Below are 21604 nucleotides of genomic sequence, written 5' to 3'. Positions count from 1 at the left end.
CGAACCACCATTCACACCTTGACTTGTAATTCTGAACAACTCCCATGATTGAGAATCTTAGACGTCTTTATTGTAGAGATGCTCAACCTGTGAATTTAGAGACTAAAAAGGTAGCTTTATAGTCTTGACCACAATGCACTTATTTAGCTCTGAATCACCACACGCCACAAAGAGATCTTGCACAGAAAGCTATCATTTGAAGACTGTGTGATAAACTGGAATTTATTTGACAGAATAACAGAAAATGTCAGAAATTCTGGGTTTTGCTCAGGACACTGATAAATGTGTAAACGTTCTTTGCCTGAGGCAAATGTTGGTACAGCAGTTGAGAAAATGTTCATCAATGTAACATTAAAATTTAGGCCATGGCCAGAGAAGAGGAGTGTTCTTGATGTAGTCCTGGAAGCCTGGAACCGATCCCCACTTCTTCACGGCCTGCTTCTCCAGGATGGGGATGCCGCTGACGTAACGCAGCAGGAACCAGACGAAGAGAGGCGACGCCACGCTCAGGTACTGGGGACCCTGCATCACTGATGAGGCCGAGAGCCAGAGACCCGACCACTGCAGGATCTCTCCAAAATAGTTCGGGTGTCTGCTGTAAGCCCATAGGCCACTCTGGATGAACTTCCCCTGGAGGAATACAAATAAATTGGACGATACATTAACGTTTACAATCAGTGAATGATGCATTAATGGTTGCACAGCATGACATCTGTTAACTTACAGCATTATCTGGGTCCCGCTTGAAAAGCCATTTCTGCTGATCAGCAATAGCTTCAGCAGCGAAGCCCAGGCCCCATATAGTCCAGCCGAGGTAGTCCCTCGTTCCCAGAGGCACATCTCGCTTCTCGCTATTCAGCATGAGGGTGGGCAGGAGGGTCATAAATACCCACAGTGCTAAAAAAAAAAAACACAACAGGAAAACAATGTATCATCTTCACCCAGCCTTGCATTAATACCACCATGAACTAAATGAATTCGGCTAACAGTAACCAACAGCTCCTAAGTAGAATATATACATAACTAAGAGCTAGAAACCAGACAGTGATTTATACAAGGCAACGCTCGCTTCAGTTGGGTGCTGAGTTGGTCAAGGACTGTGGCAATGAGAGGAAGGCATTAGCATCACTTCCAAGTACCTTGAACAGTCCAATACACAAAGAAAGTCCCTGGGCTGTCTCTGACATTGTTGAACCTGCGATCGTGACCGTCCTTCAAGATCCGCATGAAGAGGAATGTCCCCAGCCTGCAGAGAGAACACGGTTAACTTCCATTCACATTAACCAAAAGGCATTATTCATTAACCTGACTTGAAGGTTTCACATTCATTAGTTTCCTCCTCTGACCTGGCCAAGGACCCCGTGCTAACTTACACAAAACTCCGCCAGTTTGAATGAAGCAGGCCATAATCAGCATTCCTCTGTTAGGGTTGCATTTAACTGTGCCGGGGGTGTCACTTGGTGTTTAATAATGGGGGAGGGGGGGGGGTCAGGCGCTGGTTAGCTCACCTGGTAGAGCGCGCGCCCATATACAGAGGCTTAGTCTTTGACGCAGCGGCCACGGGTTCGGTCCCGACCTTTGCTGCATGTCATTCCCCCTCTCACACCCCTTTCACGTCTAAGCTGTCGTGTCACAAATAAAGGCCTAAAATGCAGGGAGGGGGGGGGTGCGGTCCTTCCTTACCTGAGTCCCCATGCTGTCACCAACCCAGTCTGCACCTTCTGGCGGACATGACTGGCTCCTCCCCAGATACGACTCAGGTGGGCAAGTAGTATAAATGTGCCAGATCCTGGAAGAAGGAAAAAAAAAAAGAGAGAGAGAGAGAGACAGCTGCAGACTCAGGGCGGTTGGGACATGGGCATGGCGGATCGCTCTACTCTAGTAAGGCGTGTTCAATAAATCTTTTACCCAGGATACTGCAGACAATTGGTTCCAAAGTTCAAGGGTAAAATATCCAGGAGCACAGCGCACGGGGGAGAACCAGAAGAGGGCGAGTCAAAGGAAAGTGTCAACGTGATCCATTTGGGAAAATTATAAAGAAATCAGTCATTGGTGTCGACAGGTAAGATGCACCGCTCCGCATGTAACACATGACTTTAGAATGATCTGGATTCAAGCCTCACGGCACCTCTGACTTCATCATTGCTCGTGTACTTCACTTTTTAAGCTCAGAACTTGTCACCTCATTAAAACTCACAGTCTAATTAGATACTTGGGGCTGCAATTTAAGATTATGTTAATGGTTTGTTTTTTGTTATTGATTTGTTTGTCAGTTGTTTGGTCTATAAGATGTCAGAGAATGGTGAAAAATGTTGATCACAATTTCCAGGGTGACACCTTCCCATTGCTCGTGTTGTCCAACCAGCAGTTTCAAAATCCAAAGATATTCAGTTTATTATTATATGAGCAAAAAAAGTTGAAAATCCTCACCACTGCTGGAACTGGATAATTTTAGCCAATTTCTACAGAAATAAAAGATACTCAGTAAAGCCATTTGCGAATACATTTTCTAATCAATTAATCAACTTATTGTTTCAGCTCTAGAGGACGCTATTATATATTAAAAAAAAATTGAATCAGAACATACAGTAATTCTTATTTGATTATTATTGTGCTGTTCAGTCAGTTTGAACTGGAGATGAAATTATTTCTTACAAATGCAAAAGTGAGACCAGGTAGCAGTAATCCCTAGTGTCTCACATGTCAGACCTACCTCCACAGCGCTGTGTCAGCGCTGGAGTATGGTCTGGCTACAACGCCCATCTATTCTGGGATACAGGAAATAAACGCTGTGGCCCATTTGGATTTCTTTAAACTAATCACAATCGTCCAGGGCAGCGCTCGGGGAAAGCGAGAGGGGAGGGACAGGCTTTATCCCAGCAATGTGCATCTATTAAGACTACTAGTGGGGAGACAGGCTCTGTCAATTCCATAATTGGGCCGCACAAAAAAAGAAGGAAAAAAAAAAAGGGGGAGGGGGGGGGCTTTTTAGTTCATGAAGAGGGCCCCAGGATCCCTCTGTACGCCCCTGCTGACACAGGGCCATTCAGCTGAGCTGATCGGGTCTGCATGCAGCTTCTTAAGAGGAAGGAGGAGCTCCCAGGCTGTTTCACAACAAAGCTGCTTTAGATAACACAGGGTTTTATAATGGTGACAGTTCAATACTTACATGCTGAGCAAAAACGCATTTTTACAAATTACAAAATGACATTACAACTCACACAGCTGAATTATGTTTAAGTAACCTACATTTAGGCTGTTTTTTTTTTTTTTTTTTCACTTTTCTGTCTAGTTGACTTTACACGAAAGAAACTGTCCTGAATAAAGAGTCAGGCTGCAAAAGCAGTCAGCAACATGGCCGCAAACCAACGTTTACATAGGCTATGGAAATATTCGCCAGTTTTTACCTGCCAAATCATAAAACTTCTCGGTTCTGAAAGCTGCAGCCAGAGCCCAGCCGGCCCACTGGATGCCCAGGTCGGTGGCGGCACACCTGGCCAGAGTGCTGCCCATGATCACGTCCTGCAGGTCGGCGAGCAGCGAAGCGATGTGACCATTTATCAAAGGGCCACTCCTCCCACACCAACAGAAATATTTATTAAACACTCCGGGTAAAGTTCACCGCTGCCATTCTACTAGCCTACTGGGAGTGGCTTGGCCGCAGGGAACTCTGGGTAATGTAGTTTTCAGAGGAGGTTCTTGGTGTGGTTTTCCCATGGGTGCAGGGGCGTATCTCAACATTCTGGGCCCTGTAGAAAGGCATTTTCTATATGGGCCCCTCCCCTCGTCCACAGCTATTCATTCTAGCATCTTTTTGGGCCCTCCTCACATGAGGGCCCTGGGTACTCAGTCCCCTTTTTACCCCCAGTCCGACACCCCTGCACGGGTGTATTAAAAGGGTTTTCCAAACTGAGGTGCAGGGAGCCTCCATGGATGGCAGAGGTTTTTTTCCTTACTATTTTATACTTATATTCAGTAGTGAAGGAAGTATTGAGTAATCCTTTAATGGAGTAAAACTACTAAATAGCCTACCAAACTGTAAAAATACTCCAGTACAAATAAAAGTCCTGCATTTAAAATATTACTAAAATATTATCCAAATGTGGATTCTTTCTTCTCTGTTTTCCTTCATCATCAGCAATAAACACAGGCAAGACACAATATGGCAGAGAGTACGAGTCCAAAAGGCAACTCTGGTGACTTTGCTAAAAAAGTCCAGAGACAGCTAAGCAGAAGCAAGGAAAAGGTAATGGTCTGCAAGTTGTATTCCCCAAATAACAAGAGGTTAGTAGTAGCTGTTACTTTGAGGTATATGCTTTTTTTCTGCAGGTTCTGCAAAGGCTGGGGAAGACAGTGGAGAGCAGAGATGACCAATTTGAACAGTGTCTCCAACAGTTTAATGACCAGCAGGTAATAAAACCCCTGCTTAGTGAGAAAATAAGAAGTACAGGGTTACTGTTTGTGTTTATTTGGACAGTAAAATAGATTTATATGTTTGAACAATTAGAAAACACAAGTCTTTTAGTTAAAAACAAATGCATTTCCGCTGCTGTCTCAACATGTTTTACTGTGTATGTGTGAACAATGGATGATTTATTGACCATAGCTTACTAATCAAACATCATAAAAAAAGTCATACATCTAAAGACTGACAATCATGCACCTAATGTCTATTTGCAGACTGATGGGAACCGGATGTACAAGGATCTGAGGAACTACATTAATGCAGTTAGAGGTGACATGTTTTTTTTGCTTGTTGATGCTGCAGAACTGTAGATTTGTGTCCTTCTGCAGGTCTCATATGGACGATTCTGCTTTTCACAGACATGCGTGAAGCTTCAAGACGCCTTTCCCAGTCTCTGTTTGACGCTTATGAGACCGACTGGGCTGGAGAGGAAGATCTAGGAGCCATCGTAGAGGTCGGTGTTAGTGATCATTTTGTTCTTTGATGGATTTCTATTTCCTGAACTTTTGCACATCCCTCAACATTTTTTTACAGCCTCTCTTTTTCTTATTGTTGAAAAGTTATATGTATGTGCCATTTGTTTATTTCATTTCATATTAATGTTTAATATGTTTATGTATGTACCAACAACCAAGGCAAATTCCTTGTAAGTGCTTCTTACTTGGCAATAACTCCTTTTCTGATTCTGATTCTGGATCGATTGATTTGTCTATGTTTGTCTTTTATCTTTGTTTTTATTTGATTTATATATATTATATATATTATAATTATATTACATACACATATACTACTGGTCAAAAGTCTGGGTTCACTTACAAATTTCCATTCCACTCCATTATAGACAGAATACCAGCTGAGATCAGTTGTTTTTTTAAGCAGCAGTTTTCAGATTACATTATGTGCTTACATAATTGCAAAAGGGATCTCCAATGTTTTCTCAGTTAGCCTTTTGAAATGATATCAGATTAGAGCCTATGTGCCTTTGGAACATTGGATGAATGGATGCTGATAATGGGCAATGTAGAGATTGCATTAAAGATCAGCCACTTCTTTCTACAACAGTCGAGAACCCTTTTGCAATTATGTAAGCACACAATGTAATCTGAAAACTGCTGCCCTGATTAAAAAAACAATGGAACTGATCTCAGCTGGTATTCTGTATGTAATGGTGTGGAATGGAAATTTCTAAGAGACCCCAAACTTTTGACCTGAATTGTATGTATATATATATATATATATATATATATATATATATATATATATATATATATATATATATATATATATATATATATACATAATAAAATACTATAAAACTCAGCAGTTACAGTACAGTTGCACATTTGTGTTTTACCAGTATGAAGGCAGCAGGACTCACACATTGTCTGGGGACCAAACCCCTGTCTTTCTCCCCCTCTTCATACATAATGAATGCAATATTTATGCTGCACCTTTTAATAAAGGGGGAAGACCTCCTGTGGAATGACTTTGAGGTGAAGCTATTAGACCAGGCCGTACGCACCATGGAGTCCTACGTGAGCCAATTCCCAGATGTCAGGGTAAGACAAGAGGAAGCCAGTATGCGAGCAAACAGGAGCGGATACACGCAGACACAATGCCTGAGAGCAAACACACAAAACCACAAAGACACACAAGTACTGTAGTTCCAGTGGTGGAAGGAGTATTCAGATCCTTAATTTAAGTAAAAGTACTAATACCACACTGTAAAAAAAAATACTCTGTTACAAGTAAAAGTCCTGCATTGAAAATATACTTAAAGTATTAAAAGTAAGTACTCAATGCAGAAAAAATCCTCACATTTTTGAAACTGGAAACGATCCAAACAGTTCTGTCAATCAACTTTTATGGATAGGCCTTTATATTGTTGGGTAGTTTAATTTATAATAATACATCATATTTTAAAAAGTACATGTGTTTTATGTGTAAACATCTTAATTTGTAAACTATCTAGTAACTAAAGCTGTCAGATGAATGTAGTGGAGTAAAAAGTACAATATTTCTCTCTGAGATCTAGCGGAGTAGAAGTAGAAAGTGGCATGAAAAGAAAAGACTCACAAATTTGTACTTTAGTATAGTACTTGAGTAAATGTACATTCCACCACTGTGTAGTTCACATATGCGTGCACACACACACACACACACACACACACACACACACACACACACACACACACACACACACACACACACACACACACACACACACACACACAAAATACATATCTGGGTCTTCTGTCTTTTTCCATCTGTAGGAGAAAGTAGCCAAGAGGGGGAGAAAACTGGTGGACTACGACTCTTCCCTCCACCACCTGGAGGCACTGCAGACTGCTAAGAAGAGGGACGATGTCAAGATTAACAAGGTTATTAATAATGGCATGCATTTCTCTTTTTTTTGGCTGTGTATTTCAACCTATATTTGTTCAAAGATTACAGTGGTGTAGTCTATTGTATTGTAGTGGGTATACTGTACTGCATATGTGTGGGCCTATATATATATACATATATATATATATACATATATATATATATATATATATATATATATATATATATATATATATATATATATATATATATATATATGGGCCAGAATGTGGGGGGGGGGAATGCATATAGTGGTTGGTCCGGGTGTCCTCCCCAAGGGAAATTTTGAGCGTCAAATACTTCATTGCCTGCATTCTGACACACTTTTATGCACCAATTTTACGGTGGAAATACCTTTATTTAGCCTATGTGAAGAAGAAAAACACATGACATTTCAAAATATATCAAAATTATAATTGAAAGTATGTTGTTACGTGCCATTGCGCATTTCTAAGTGGGTATATGGAAATCGTGGCTCTTTCTTAGTGGGTATACTTGCGTATACCTGCGTATCACATAGACTACGCTACTGCAAAGATATTCTTTGAAATGAAGTCAACTTTTCACTCTGCAGGCAGAAGAAGAGATGAATGCTGCCAAAAGTGTCTATGAAGGCATCAACACTGAGTTAAAAGAAGAGCTGCCTGTGCTCTTTGATAGGTCTGCTGGCATATTTTCTATTATCATATGAGATGTGAGGGACGGTGTGCACATTTGTTCTTATATTATGTTTTGACATTTTGTCTTTCTTAGCCGCGTTGGATGCTTCGTGACAGTCTTCTCAGCTGTATCAAATTTACGAGACATATTCTATAAGGAAATGAGCACGGTATGTTTTTCTAAAGTTGCTTGGCACATAATGGTAATTGTTATATAAAAGTTGTTTTCAAACCAATCCTCTGCTCTTTCAGCTCAACCTCGATCTACATAATGTGATAAAGGAGCTGCAGGCTCAGCATCCGGACAAAATGTTTGCCTTGAAGGGAATGCAACGGTAAGTTTTTCTTATGCGCTTAGAATTTTGAAGACATTTTCAATGACAATAGTTCCACAAAATGATATCACCTACTCATGACAGCTGAATCTCTGCTAATCTCAGATCACAAAACACTGTGAATGTAAAGCCTCTTCTCATCCTAATCCTACTGATGCAACTTGATGCTAGCAGGGCTGTTTTTTTGCAGCTCCAAAAAGCATTTAAAGGTCCTATGACATGCAGCTTTTTGGATGTTTTTATATAGGCCTTAGTGGTCCCCTAATGCTGTATCTGAAGTCTCTTTCCCAAAATTCAGCTTTGGTGCAGAATTACAGCCACTAGAGCCAGTCCCACAATGAGCTTTCCTTAGGATGTGCCATTTATGTGTCTGTAGCTTTAAATGTTATTGAGGAGAGGGGGCAAGGTGGAGGGGGTGTGGCCTTGACCAACTGCCACTTTGCTCGTTTGAAAGCCATGATGTCTGTCTCTCATGGGTGGGCCAAATTCTCTGGGCGGGCAAAGCAGAGAAAGGGGAGGTAACCTTGCTCCTTATGACCTCATAAGGAGAAGATTCCAGATCGGCCCATCTGAGCTTTCATTTTCTCAAAGGCAGAGCAGGATACCCAGGGCTCGGTTTACACCTATCACCATTTCTAGCCACTGGGGGACCATAGGCAGGCTGGGGGAACGCATATTAATGTTAAAAAACCTCATAAAGGGACATTTTCATGCCAGGGGACCTTTAATGTCAATATATTCCATGCCAAATAGTTGCACTGTGGGTCCAAAGCTGCAATATTTACTATATCATTAGTTATATTTTCCAGACTTGCAATGCCTTGGATGCTGTACACCCCACAGACAAAATGCTTGCCCATGAACTTTTATTTTGGGACGAATCATTTGAATAAGTTGATGTTTCTAATTTGGGGATAGAAGCAAAATATTCAAACCAATTCCTTGTTGGCTGATATTACCCTTGCAAAAAAAAAAAATATTTCAGATATGGCTCCCTGAAGAGACGAAGTCTAATGTCCCCTAAGGCCTGGAAAGCCAGCTTCTCTGAGTTTCACAAGAGCTATAGCCCTAAACCTGCCCAGAGGTTTAGTTTCAAGTCCCCGGACAAGCCTCGCCACAGCACTCTGTCCAGAGAGAGCAGCACCCTCGCAGTCTCCCCGCCATCACCTCTTCTGGAGACCCCCGAGTCCAGGGACCTGGACGCGGGATCCAGCCACAGTGAGACCCACGGTTCTCCTGAACAAGGAGACGCTGCGGCTGGAAACCAGCTGAAGTCGCTGGAAGACAGCAGTCAGGTGGAAGAGGAGAAGGGCCTGAAAGATGAGGAGCCTACGCCTCCTGCAGGATCTGATAATAAGGGAGACGGTGAGAAAGCTCCGCCGAGCGAGAGCAGCTCTGAACTCAACAACTCCTGTGATTCACTGAGCTTGGAGCTCCAGCTGTCTGCAGCAGACGACAGCCCGCTGCACATCGAGGAGAGAGAAGACACTTCTCTAGTGCTCAACACTCCCAGACCAAATGGACTGGAGAACGGAGAGGTTTCTGGGTTAAACTCTGAGACTAAGGACCTGAGCATTCCTCACAAGGTTTGTCATTTGATTAGCTTAAACACACCTCCTCTATCTATTCACTATTGTTTTCTTCTGTCATGACTCCCCTAATTTACAGCCCTTTTCTTTGTGTCCCATCTAGAATGCTCCTGCAGAAAAACAGGCATCTCCGGATTCAAAAAGCACAGACGTTTAAAGTATTCAGACTTTATGTTTAGCATGTTTTTCATGCACACATTTTTATCACATTTTATCAATCTTCTTATTCCCTTTTCTATCTTGTTTCTAATATTTGACGGAGCTTTTCTTAAACCTGCGTCCGCCCTGTGTTGATTTAAACAGAAAAGCACAGAAGAGATTGAAGTCAACAGCTGCACAAGAGAGGAGAATGTGGAGACAGCAGCACTGAAGGGTCCAACCGTGGTGTCAGGAATGATGGATGGTGCATTTGCTGGTGTTCGTTTTCTTATTTATCTTTTATTGAAATCACTTGTACATACAGGACAGAGTATGGGTAAAGTCATATATTTTTTTTTGTAACAGCCATGTTTCATCTGAAGTACCCTTTCAAAAGTACAGATACATTACTGCAGGACCGGACTTTATCCCCACAGCGTCCATTATATTCTGCACCAAACAGATACATTTTAAAGTCAGAGTAGTTATGTTATGTGTCTAATGTTAGCAAACATTAATGCACCAATAGGTTTACATTGTTAGAAAACTTTCTTACTGACTACAGTATGGTCGGCGCTGGCAGACGTACTGTGCTGTGAACTTCAATTCCCATTTTTAGTTTGAATTAGATGTTTGACCTTTATCACAAAACTGGAATCTGTTGATTAGGTGTGCACTGTAAAGATAAAATCATTATGTAATTCTGAACAATGATCTTTTTTTGTATTAGGTTTAAACTAAACATTTTTTGAATATGAATATGTAAAGCTTATAGAAATTATGTGTATGAGATGTGTACACAATAAATCCTATCTTTAATTTAATATAAAATAAGGGTCAACAGCTGTGGTTGCTTCTCTGCCAATGGAGGTTTTAAAATGATAGGGACAAAAACAACGAGCTCTCACTCCGCTCACATTTCTCAGCTGACTTAATCGCAGTCGTGCATTGCCAGACCTTCCTCCACAGCGCTGCGGAGGGGGGTCTGGCTAGTCCACAAAGCATTCTGGGATGGGAGAAAAATGTGCTCTGGTATATTGGCATTTCTTTAAACCAATCGCGATCGTCTGGGCGGCGCTAAGTGTCGAGCGGAGCCACGGTGCCTCTGCAAAACAGCCTCGGGAAGGAACTTGTTTTGGTGGAACGTGTGTACGTTCAAAGGTTGTTTTAGTCGTGCAACAGAAAACTCAGATTGGACAGATAGTCTAGCTAGCTGTCTGGATTTACCCTGCAGAGATCTGAGGAGCAGCTTACCATAGTCCTCATGAATCCACCTAACTTAATCATGACCTCCAGTATAACTTGCATTGATGGAAAAGCTAAGAGATATGGCTTCATGCTGTAAGAGTCATAAATGTAAAACCTTCAAAAAGTTTATTTGGACCAGATGTCTACAAAAAGGAACCGTTGCATTCCAGAGCTAAAATGTTGACCTTAGTTCGATGATAGGAAAATGTGTGTTTTTGCTTTATTCATTATAAGAAAAAGACATCAGATGTGAGCTTGCTGAAATATGTTGTGGTCAACTGAACGTCTTGAATTGTGACCACTAGGATTTCCATCATGGTAGACACAATCAGGACAAAGCAACCACTTACTGTGTGAATGTGTCAATGTGTGGAGTTATCTATCTAAGCTTTGAGAAGTGCTTTTAAAAACGTGGTTGTTTACCATGCAGGAAGGATGTCGGGTGGGCCCCCCCAAATCAGACCGGCACAGTACTGGTTTGGGCCAGTCTGGCATGGAAAACAAAACACCACATGCACAAACAGCACTGTTAACAATAGAGTCGAATATACACATATTTCACCTGGCTTGATGTGGCTGAATCCATAATTAGAAAAGCTGCTGCACTGGCTCTGATAACACTTAAAGGCTGAGGCGATATGAAATCTGGCACCGCCAAATGGAGTGCAGCAAATTAAAGATGCTACCAAGTTGCCTCATGGAACTTGTATGCTTGACCCACGGCAGGAACTGAGAGTCAGCATACCTCGCTTGGCCTCTGCTGCACAGATTCATCAAATGAATCTGCAACTATTTTGATAAGCCATTAATAATCGATAATCGGAAATTAGGTAAGCATTTTCCTTATTATAATTAATTATTTTTTAATTATATTTTATGAGATAGAAAAAAAACATTACTGTAACTGAAACATGAATGAGCAAGTTAATTGATAATGTAAATAATTCATTTGTATCCTCACTGTAGAATGGAAAGTCAAAATAAATGAAAAAAAATATACATAAAATGCAAAGAAAAAAGAAAGATCTGCCTAAAAATAAGATTTCTAGCTAGCACATCCTCTACTCTCTTCGACATTTTTACCTCATAAGTGATACATTTTACTAATACACGATCTATGACACGAAGAGGGAGGGGGGCGGGGGTGAGGAAAGGGAGGGGCGGAAATCGAGAGCGTGTGCTCAGCTGCATGACTCACTCATGAGTGCTGCTGGGAGAAAAAGTATAGCGACTAACTCTATTTCACAGACGCAGTTTCAACAGCCACGCACGCAGCTTACATTTCAAATTGAAGTCCGCAAGTTTGCGTTACTTTTCTCCACCTTGACGTCAGCGAACCAGTTTGGTGTGTGACCCGCTCCGCTGCGCCCAGGTAAGCCCACCCAACAGCTGGGATGAACAATGTCTGGCTGTTTGGCGTTGAGAACCATGAAGGCTTCGCCTGGAAGCGTACAGTAGTTTAAACGTTACGTTGGTCTTATTCTCTGGGCGGCTTTGGGTTAAGTATGCTAACTTAATGAGGACTACGAAGAAGTTTACTTTCCCTTTTTAAGGTTTAGGCGTAGTCGACAAAGAAAGTCAGTATGTCGGTAACAATGGTGAGAAAGGTGTTGACCGGTTAATTGTCATATAATGTCAAGTCAACGTGTTTATTGGTTTGTTTGTGTGTGATTCTTTTAGGTAGCCAGTGAGTTCACTAGCACGAACCATGAATAGTAATTCCACCTTTTTAAGAAAGTGCTTATTTCTTGCATTGGAAATGTCTTTCTTCTTATTTTGTTAGTGCTATGACACAATTGATTCTTGTAGTTTAATTTATTTATATATATTTTTTATAAAATAGGCTAATAATAAACGTGCTACAGCTTGTTTAATAGAGTGCAATTTACTATATACAAAAAGTTGTACTTTAGCAAAGTAGTTTTCTTGTAATGCTGCTTAATGCATCCACTAGACTAGTCGATTAATTTATTAGTTGATCAGAATAAAATGAATCGGCAATTCATAAAGGACCTGCTGCAGCCCTGGACTAAATCTGGAAGATATATATAGTTACATTGCAGATTCAGCTAAACAAAATCACCTTATAACATATGATATGTTGACTTGTCATATTAACCTATCCAACAGTTTGTAGTTAAACTTGCTCCACTTCCACCAGATACAACAATAATTGTGTCAGTAATAATGTTACCACTCTGACTGGGGCCATTCTCCTGCCCTAATGACTACTTTTACTATCCATTAAGTACATTTTGCAGATCACGGCTGCAAATAAAGATTTTTTTTTTAAATTATTATTGATTAATAGGGATGCACCGATCCAACTTTTTCAGTCCCGATGCCTGGGCTTTGCGTATCTGTCGATACCGATATCGATCTGATACCGTTGTTGAATTAATAATACACTGTTATACCTTCCTTCCACTACGTGGAAGAGACTAAAGGCACCAGGCACCACTAACTAAACATTATTTGCCTAGCTAAGACAAAATAACAGATGGAATGTATTGAATTCTTATTTATTTGTACACTCAACTCTTCCAGCATGCGACTCACGTGCGACAGTGGTAAAAAAAACTAACAAAACTGCCTCGGTGCACCCTTATTGATCAATCTGCAGATAATTTTCTTGGTTAATCATTAGGTCTATGAAACCTAAGAAAACCCCATTGGAATGTCCTCTAGACCCAAGGTGATGTCATCAGATGTCTTGTTTTGTTCAACCAACTGTCCAAAACCCCCAAATATTCAATTTAGAGTAATTTAGGACCAAGAAGAGCAGGAAATGCTCCCATTATAAAGAGCCTGTTGGCATTATTGCTAAAAGAAAATGACTCAAAATAGTAACCGATTTAATGTTCTAAGTACTTCTACCACCGGTGTGTTCTGATATCACAAGGGATTTGGAAATAAATAAGAGGTGTGACAGGTTTGTTTCAGTCCCAGCCCTTCATAAACAGATTAGTGTGGCCCAACACTTGGGCCTAATATTCCCTCCTCAGCCAGCAGCTATGCGGTTACACAACTCGCTCCTAGCCGACTGTGAGCTGAAGATAGAGCCCTGTGACATTTTTAACGCACTTTTTCTATCTTCCAGATTCCGATATGGTGCCCTCGCCAACACTCTCCACACATATGAACACAAATGTGACAGAGGGTGAGTACACGGTTGATTTAGTTTTGATGTTTTAGGTACGTTATGAATGTAATCCCACTAGTCTCAGCCAACAAGTATCCTGATATCATAACCTTTTATGTTTGTGTTGCCTTATCAACGTGTCATGCTTGTGTTTTGTTCAGCATCAGATATGGGGCCTTTAACATCCCTTCCTACACAAGCAGACACCACCATGATTCAGGGTAACTCCTACACTTATTTGGTCTGTTCATGTTTTCTCTAACTGGCACACTAACCAGTCCCCTCCTGGACCCACACAGTAGTGATACATGGTACAATGTACTTCCTCTTCTCTACAGTAGAACAATTGGATTGCCTTTTCACGTGTTCTGTAACGTCACCAGTGGTTTGAAACTCAATCTCTTTGCTTTAATTTCCCCCCTCAGCGGTAACAACAGCAGCCCCTGCCAGTCCAGACTCGGCAGTTGTAGCAGGTAACCGTTTGCACTTTATCGTTAACTTTTTCTTGTCATAATGTCTCAAAACGGCATTTAACCCTATTACTTCAAACCTCTAATATTGACTGTTGATTTATGTCTCTCCTACGGTCTACTTTAGTCCCTTTATAATGCCCATATTTAATGCTGTCTTTTTTAAAACTTTATCCTTGCACTGCTATATAGTTTTTATATTACTATGTTTACATTATTCTCTTATATCGTCCATATTTAATGCTGGTCTCTAGACTTTATCCTTGCACTATTGGACTTATTTGCACTACCACCATGACACACACTCTCATAGAGCACCTTACCATAGAGCACCTTACCTGCCCTGTCACTGCAAGCGTCTCATGCTTATACATCCCTTAGTACGTTCATGTGGATTTTTTTATTTAGTATATTTTCTTTTATGGTCCATATTATTCATGTGGATTTGTTTTTGCTATTTATTTGTTATTTTATCATCCTATTTCTGTATGTGTATGTTGTGTGTGATGTCTTTAAGCTACTGGGACCTTGAATTTCCCCTTGGGGATTAATAAAGTATGTATCTCTAGCTTAAAAAACTAAAAAAAATGTTGCCTTCTTTTTCCAGTGGTTATTGTTCTCATCCTGCTGACGGTAGCTGCTTTGGGCTTCCTGCTTTACCGGTATCTCTGCCACAACAAAGGAGACTACAGGACGACAGGGGAGGCGGCTCCGGGGGACGACCCCGATGACGAGTACAATAACCAAGCTGCGAGCGAAAAAAAGGAATACTTCATATGAACCTGGTGAAGACTTACAGAGAGTGAGTGGAGAAAGACAAAATGCTCTGTAAAAGACTAAAAAGGACATAGGACGGTTTTTTTTTTTATGCATCTGTTTTGAGGGGAGGAACGCGACTTTCTGCACACAGCTGTTTTATATTTTGTTGTGAAAAAAACCGCAGAGGCGCACAAGCAATACCAAAGATAAGATTGTTACAGTAAGAGTGAGTATTATTGATGAATGAGGAGCGGGTGACCGACAACAGGTGTGGGTTGAGATTAGCAGAGCTAGGCATGAAACAGGTGGTGGGATTTTAGTGTGCCACAGTTACAGGATCAGTTAATACTCAGCAGTAAAATGTAAGACGTTTGTCTGCTACACTATTTATCAGCCAAGTTTTAGGCCTCTAGTATTTGCAATACGCCGTTTTATTCAGACAGTTTTTCCTTTTTATTTTTTTTTTTTTTACACCAAACAAAACCTTGTGCAAGACGTGTTGTGAAGCCATTGGGGGAAGTTACTTTTATATTGATATGTCTTTTACAGTTATAGTTTTCCTATGCAATTATTTTATAAGCAAGTTAAAAAAACAAAACAATGTCCTCCTTTTGAATTCAGGACAGCCTAAACATTATTTGTTGTATGTGATTGTTGTTGTACCTGGTTTTGTATTATTTCTTGCCAGACATAGTAACGGATGACTTCCCTATTTGAGACAAATATGGAAGGCAATAAAACTTGATTTTGGACTAGTGCCATTGTACAGTGTGACAGCTTACAGTGGTGTTAGATGCATTTCGAAATAGGCAATGTCAGAAGCCCACAATCTGACTTTGAATGGATGATCAATGCACAAAGAGTTGAAATGTTTTAGAGAACATACAGCACATTGCACTGAGTTTGTTGGACACGACTAGCTCCATCCAATATAATCCCATACAACACAGAATCCCACTATAATGAAGCTTATGTTCAGTATTTGTTGACTTTTAAGAGTCGACTGACAACATATTAAGACACCCCTTCGATACATGACAAACCACAGCTTCAAATGATAACAGAATGTGAATTGCAAATCTGACGGCATCCACAAGAACTGAATTTAATAAACTTCATCAAAGGTGCGATTTATTGTGGGTTGTTGGATTAAAATGCAGTGGCTGCGATAAACTGGCGACTCGGTGTAATGCTAGGTGATTGTGACAAAAATACAGATCCATATTTGACTCAATACCTTTTTTATATCAAAGTGACAATATTTTGGTTATTGATTCTTTCATACAGTATGTATACTAAACTAAGGTGGGTGATAATTAGTTATGACAAAAAATCTTTAGTGATATAGGTATGAAGGCCAAGCAAGTAGAAGCATCCACTCAAACAATCAAGTTGGTGAAACGATCAATTACCTGTGATGCAGTCCGGCCAGGGAAAGACAACATTTAAGCTATAATCACAACAGAACAATAACCGAAAATCCCAGATGTTATCTCAGGTCACAGTCTTGAAATAATAATAAAAAAAAAATAATTCTAATACATTGTATATGTAAATCAAATTAAACAAACATGCAGCATTTCAAATTTCCAAAATAACCTTTATTCTAAACTTACATTTTAAATTTTAAGTTTAGTATAAAAAAGTTAAGTGCACCTAAGATCTTTTTTTTTCTCAAAGTACTCCACCTTTGACACTCATCTCCTTTAGTAATCTTAAAAGATCGAACGTGTACCAAAGTCTATCACATCACTTTAGTACATACATCTATTTTACAAAATATTGTAAAGAGAATCCCTGAACTATATATGTCCATAATCCTTCAACAAAGAGTAATCCATTTGCTGGCTGTGGTTGGCATAGCATCTACTGGTCAGCTGCAGTTTACAGTACTTCATATTGCTGGGACAGAGCCACCATTATGCTGCTTTACAAACCGTTGGAGCAGAGATGGAATAAAAAGAGAAAAACATTGGATTGAACTCCTTTTTTTTTTTTTTAAGTTTTGATAGCTGTGGCCTCTCCCCCAGCAGAACTGTATGAAACGACAGCACGAGTGAGAATAAATGAACAATTGAGCCAATTTAAAAACACTGGAGTGTCACGTCTGGAGTAGCTTGGCGTAGGAGCTGCTATGAGGAGTTCATCAGATGAACGAAGCACGTTTCCAGACAGCTGGTCTCTCCCACTTAACACTGAAATCACCGAATGTTGAGTCGACAGCAACAGCGTTTTGTTTTCTGGTGGCCACAGCTGTTAAAACTTGATACGGTGTGTCGGATACCCAGTGACACATTGACGCTACCGGACACCAAAATGGAAGAAAAATCTACAAATATACGTTTGTGGTATCCATGCTGACTTACCTAGTTTCTGTTTCAGATACCTGTTTGTTGTTTTTTTTTGTTTTTTAACTTGTAAGTTTGCAAGATAACTTATTGTGTAAAGATTCTAAAGTTTAATTAGCAGCACAAAAATGTCTTGGAAATGAACAATTACGCTGACAGTGATATAGCCTCTTTGCAAGTTTGCACACACACTTTCAGGCTACTACTACACGACACACCTAGACATTATTTGCAATGGACTAAACTAGATGCATTTTCTAAATTTAAAAAAAAATTCTAAATTCTAAATTCTCACAACTTTCTTTAAAGTCATGAAAACAGAATATAAAAAAAAGTAGCCCCTTGTCCGCAACCTCTCCGATTTGCTTTGCAGTGCATGTCAGATAAAAAGTGTAATCAAATTTTTTTACATAGCAAAAAGGTGCAAAAGTATGCAACAACTTAAAGATGTGATTGATTCACATAAAGTGACATTAACACATTAACTAACAATTGCAGTCATGTCAGACTGAAGGTCTTGGTACCAACAGTCTCACACCTGCTTATTCGATGATATGTTTTCTTTTTTTAAATTGTGACATTTCAAATTTCAAGTCACGACCAAACAGAAGTGCATTGTAGACCAAATCTTTGGTACAACCAGCTCATTGGTTCTACTAACAAATGTATTAGCCTAACTAGTTATGTAAATGTGGAAAAGTAAAGTAATGAAGGAAAAAAAAAAAAGAAACACTGAAATATTTATTAAAAGTCTCCTCAACCTTTGAAAACGTTGACAAGAAACTAATGCTATCACAAAGGTGACATTTTTCTACGGTGAATAAATACTTTAGAAATTGGTTTAATGATACCAAATAATACGGTGTGAAAAGACAAAAGACAGTGGAGGATAGTTCTTGAAGTCTGTACAATAAAACATTTTAGTGTATAAACTCTGGGTATCCGACTGAAATAAAAACAGGAGACTGCTAAATGCTAAAATGTTACACCAACCACGCTTCCCATTCAACTTACTATTTGGATTTTCTTTAAATTTCTTTCCTTTAAGTTTACTGAAGTTAATTTGCTTTAAATTCGGGCTATCCCCAGTGCTCTTTGGCACTTGACTATATTCATCTACAAATTGCCCAACAAGGTACAGTAAACCACTTTGGATATTGCATGAAATATTTTCTTTAATTATTTGCTTCAGTTTAATTTATCTAAATTTACAAGTGATTTAAATGTAACAATCTGTTAAGACTGTACAACAAATTTGCTGTAATATTTTGGATATTGTGCAAAGGACAAGACAATTCTAGCTAAAAGCATCCAAGATGCTACTTCTTTTCTTTTTTGTATAGTTGAGATGTAATTTCTCATGGTCATACTGGTATTTACATGAAACTATTACACATCTACTAATTTAACTACACTAAAAGTTTTTCAAAAAAGACAAATGGATTTTTTTTTTTGCGCTTTAACTGCAACTTTAACTGTATTTCACTTTCACCATAAAGCAGCTAAACTATATAATGCGGGTCTGATATTTCAATATTTCATTTACGTAGCTTTTACAGGTATACAAGAACATCTCAAGGTAATTTGCGATCCATTCGATCAAATGAGACCAGGTCTCTTGAACAACTACAGATGCCTGAGAGGTCCAATCTGGAATGACCAAAGAGGTTAGACCCAATGGAGGATTATGGAATGAATTCTACGACATTAAAAAGTTGCATTTGTCCTCTTCAGGCAGTAGCATTCGTCATTTGATCTCTAGGTCAGAAGTGGAGTACTGTACCTTTCACAAGGGCTCTAAAATATTACATTCCGTTAGGTGATATCAGTATTGTGGCATGACCAAGCAGCCTGAAGAGGGAGGCGTATGGGGATGGGGGAAGAACTGGGGCATCATTTGGGACGGGGACACGGTTTGGGCATGAAGGAGGAGTTGAAGAGTTGCTGTTACCAGATGGTATAACCTCCACTGGATCCACCCAGGAAGAAGTTGTTCTTGCGCTGTGCCATTACAACATTGGCACCCTGCATGGCAGCCAGCTGAGCTGCATTGGGGGGATGTCCAGGAGGTGGAGGCTAGAAAATGGGAGAAACGGGCACAAACATTGTTAAAGAGAGCTGATCAACTTTGGATTTGATACAATACTGCAATGAATTCTGGCTCCTTTTTTATAAATTGGCAAACTAGGTGGATACTCACTGGAATGGAAACGCCGCTGCCTGCTGTGAAGCGAGCACCAGCATCATAGCTGCTATCCACCATCACTGTTGAACCATGGGGGTACATGGCTCCCATGGGGTAGTAAGCCATGGGGACATTCTGGCCCATTTGCCCAACAGGCATATGTTGCATGGGCATAAACATCTGAGCACCAGGGTAGTGAGAGGACATCTGCGCCACCTGACCGGGCACCTGATGTGGAAGCACATATCTGGGCTGGTATATCTGCAGACAACAGAGATGAAAAGTCAGAACTGATCACTGAGAGTATTGTGTTAGCATATGACATAAATGTAATAGTTACCTCAGAATATGCAGGTGGTGTGTCTGTGTAAGGAGGGGCCTGAGGAGACATTTGCATAGCAGGAGGGTATACAGGTGCAGAGCTCTGCTGAGGGTACACAGCCTGCTGTTGATATGAACCTGCAAAACAACATTTTACTTTAAGCAAATGGTTGTCTTTTAGTCTGGGCAGTGACTGACCCAGAAATCCCAGGTTGAGTGAGTGGTGATGTTTTTTTTGGCAATGTGTTGTTGAATTATGACAACACTAAACAAGAATTTTAGAGGTCAAATGTTTATCAGAATCAGTCGCTGTCAAAAAAAAAGTGCATGTTTACTATGTGGTTAAACAAAGAATACCACATTTTCAACAGTAATAGGAAATATCTTATTAAAAAAAAAAATGAACAAAGAACTTTAGTACAGCCCATAAGTACATTTATTTTTTTATACAAAAAGATAAAAAGGGGCCATGGATTTTTTTTTTCCCCTTTCAAGGGTTTCCAAAAATCCTATAATGACATAACAAAACTATGAACTAAGTATGAAAAATACAGTTTAAATGATTGTTATTTCAGGAACACACGTCTTGCAAAAACATAAATGCATCAAGACAAACGTATAACACATCTACACAGAGTTGAGGAAATAATCGGTAGATTAATAGATAATAAAAATAATCGTTAGTCGCAGGCCTACTTGGGCGCTTCAAACCCTGAAAGCAACAAAAGATCTGAGTATGTTCAAATGAGGTGCATTTAGCGGAGAAAAAAAAGATTACACAAGGCATGTAACGTGACATATAGATATACTTACACGCATACTATATTGTGCAAAGTAACAATAAAAAATTGGACTATTATTAAAATTGTGAATACAGATTTAGATTTCCATGCATGTACCGTTTAACCAAAACAGTTAAAACCTGCCTGTATTGAGGGATGCTAGCTAACCGAAAATATGTGACCTGGCCACTAGCTAATGCTGTGGTGATATAAGGTGACAGTAAATTTAGGCGTTCATTATTTACATCTAAAGTAACTTATAATAAACTAGATGCCCAAAATCAACGTGTGTGCTACACGGTTAGCCAGAAAACGTCAGTTTATTGTCATGTAACAGTTACGTAGCTAGCTAAACGTGAAGTCCGCTTCAGATATAACGCTAACGACAGCTCTTCATCTCTAGCTATATCAGCGCCGTAAAACGGACAGCTGACTTATTACCTAACCGGGGTCTGGATAAATACCTTTGTTGTTCATTTTTCTGGATTGATCCGGAGGCTGAGGAATATCTGATTAAACGGAGCTCTGCGTATCTTGTCACGGCCTTATAACAGGTTACGGCTTCACAATCATTCACTTCCTTGTTTTTCAGCTTCTTGTTGTTGTGGAAGTGGTGACGTCAGCCGTTCTCGATCTGTGGTTCGACGCACTCGGTGTTTTAAATGCGCGCGCCCCCTACCGTTAGAAACAGAGGAGTTCAGTCAGTGAACGGAGGCGAACTGTTGACTTCTTATGTTGAGGTTCTGGGTGGATCATATTTTCCATCCAGCCAGAAATA

The 21604-nt window shown here is 39.9% G+C and overlaps 4 protein-coding genes across 4 annotated transcripts; 2 read left to right on the top strand and 2 right to left on the bottom strand.

Annotated features, from left to right (window-relative positions):
* Positions 1-192: 192 nt before the first annotated feature.
* si:ch211-210c8.6 lies at positions 193-3680 on the bottom strand. Its single transcript, XM_039801862.1, has 5 exons — positions 3408-3680; positions 1684-1789; positions 1140-1246; positions 725-897; positions 193-630 (listed from the first exon to the last, which is right to left on the bottom strand). The coding sequence occupies exons 1-5, from the start codon at positions 3511-3513 to the stop codon at positions 352-354; spliced, it is 771 nt and encodes a 256-aa protein (XP_039657796.1). The 5' UTR covers positions 3514-3680; the 3' UTR covers positions 193-351.
* Positions 1836-9591, top strand: bin2a (bridging integrator 2a). The gene is made up of 12 exons (XM_039801861.1): positions 1836-2062; positions 4139-4246; positions 4330-4410; positions 4681-4735; positions 4825-4919; positions 5929-6024; positions 6739-6846; positions 7425-7510; positions 7604-7679; positions 7762-7844; positions 8830-9430; positions 9537-9591. Exons 2-12 carry the CDS (start codon positions 4163-4165, stop codon positions 9588-9590), a joined length of 1419 nt encoding a protein of 472 aa, XP_039657795.1. The 5' UTR covers positions 1836-2062; positions 4139-4162; the 3' UTR covers position 9591.
* A 2395-nt stretch (positions 9592-11986) lies between these two features.
* LOC120558961 (cell adhesion molecule 2-like) lies at positions 11987-15956 on the top strand. The gene is made up of 5 exons (XM_039800359.1): positions 11987-12191; positions 13920-13979; positions 14123-14182; positions 14387-14434; positions 15039-15956. Exons 2-5 carry the CDS (start codon positions 13928-13930, stop codon positions 15209-15211), a joined length of 333 nt encoding a protein of 110 aa, XP_039656293.1. The 5' UTR covers positions 11987-12191; positions 13920-13927; the 3' UTR covers positions 15212-15956.
* An 813-nt stretch (positions 15957-16769) lies between these two features.
* Positions 16770-21452, bottom strand: dazap2 (DAZ associated protein 2). The gene is made up of 4 exons (XM_039800358.1): positions 21291-21452; positions 20064-20182; positions 19739-19984; positions 16770-19614 (listed from the first exon to the last, which is right to left on the bottom strand). Exons 1-4 carry the CDS (start codon positions 21301-21303, stop codon positions 19486-19488), a joined length of 507 nt encoding a protein of 168 aa, XP_039656292.1. The 5' UTR covers positions 21304-21452; the 3' UTR covers positions 16770-19485.
* Between the last annotated feature and the right edge of the window lie 152 nt (positions 21453-21604).

This window comes from Perca fluviatilis, chromosome 5, assembly GCF_010015445.1.
Source record: "Perca fluviatilis chromosome 5, GENO_Pfluv_1.0, whole genome shotgun sequence".
In the NCBI taxonomy this organism is placed as follows: Eukaryota; Metazoa; Chordata; class Actinopteri; order Perciformes; family Percidae; genus Perca; species Perca fluviatilis.
Note: the sequence above shows the minus strand (reverse complement) of the source record. Positions and strands in the feature narration are given on the sequence as shown.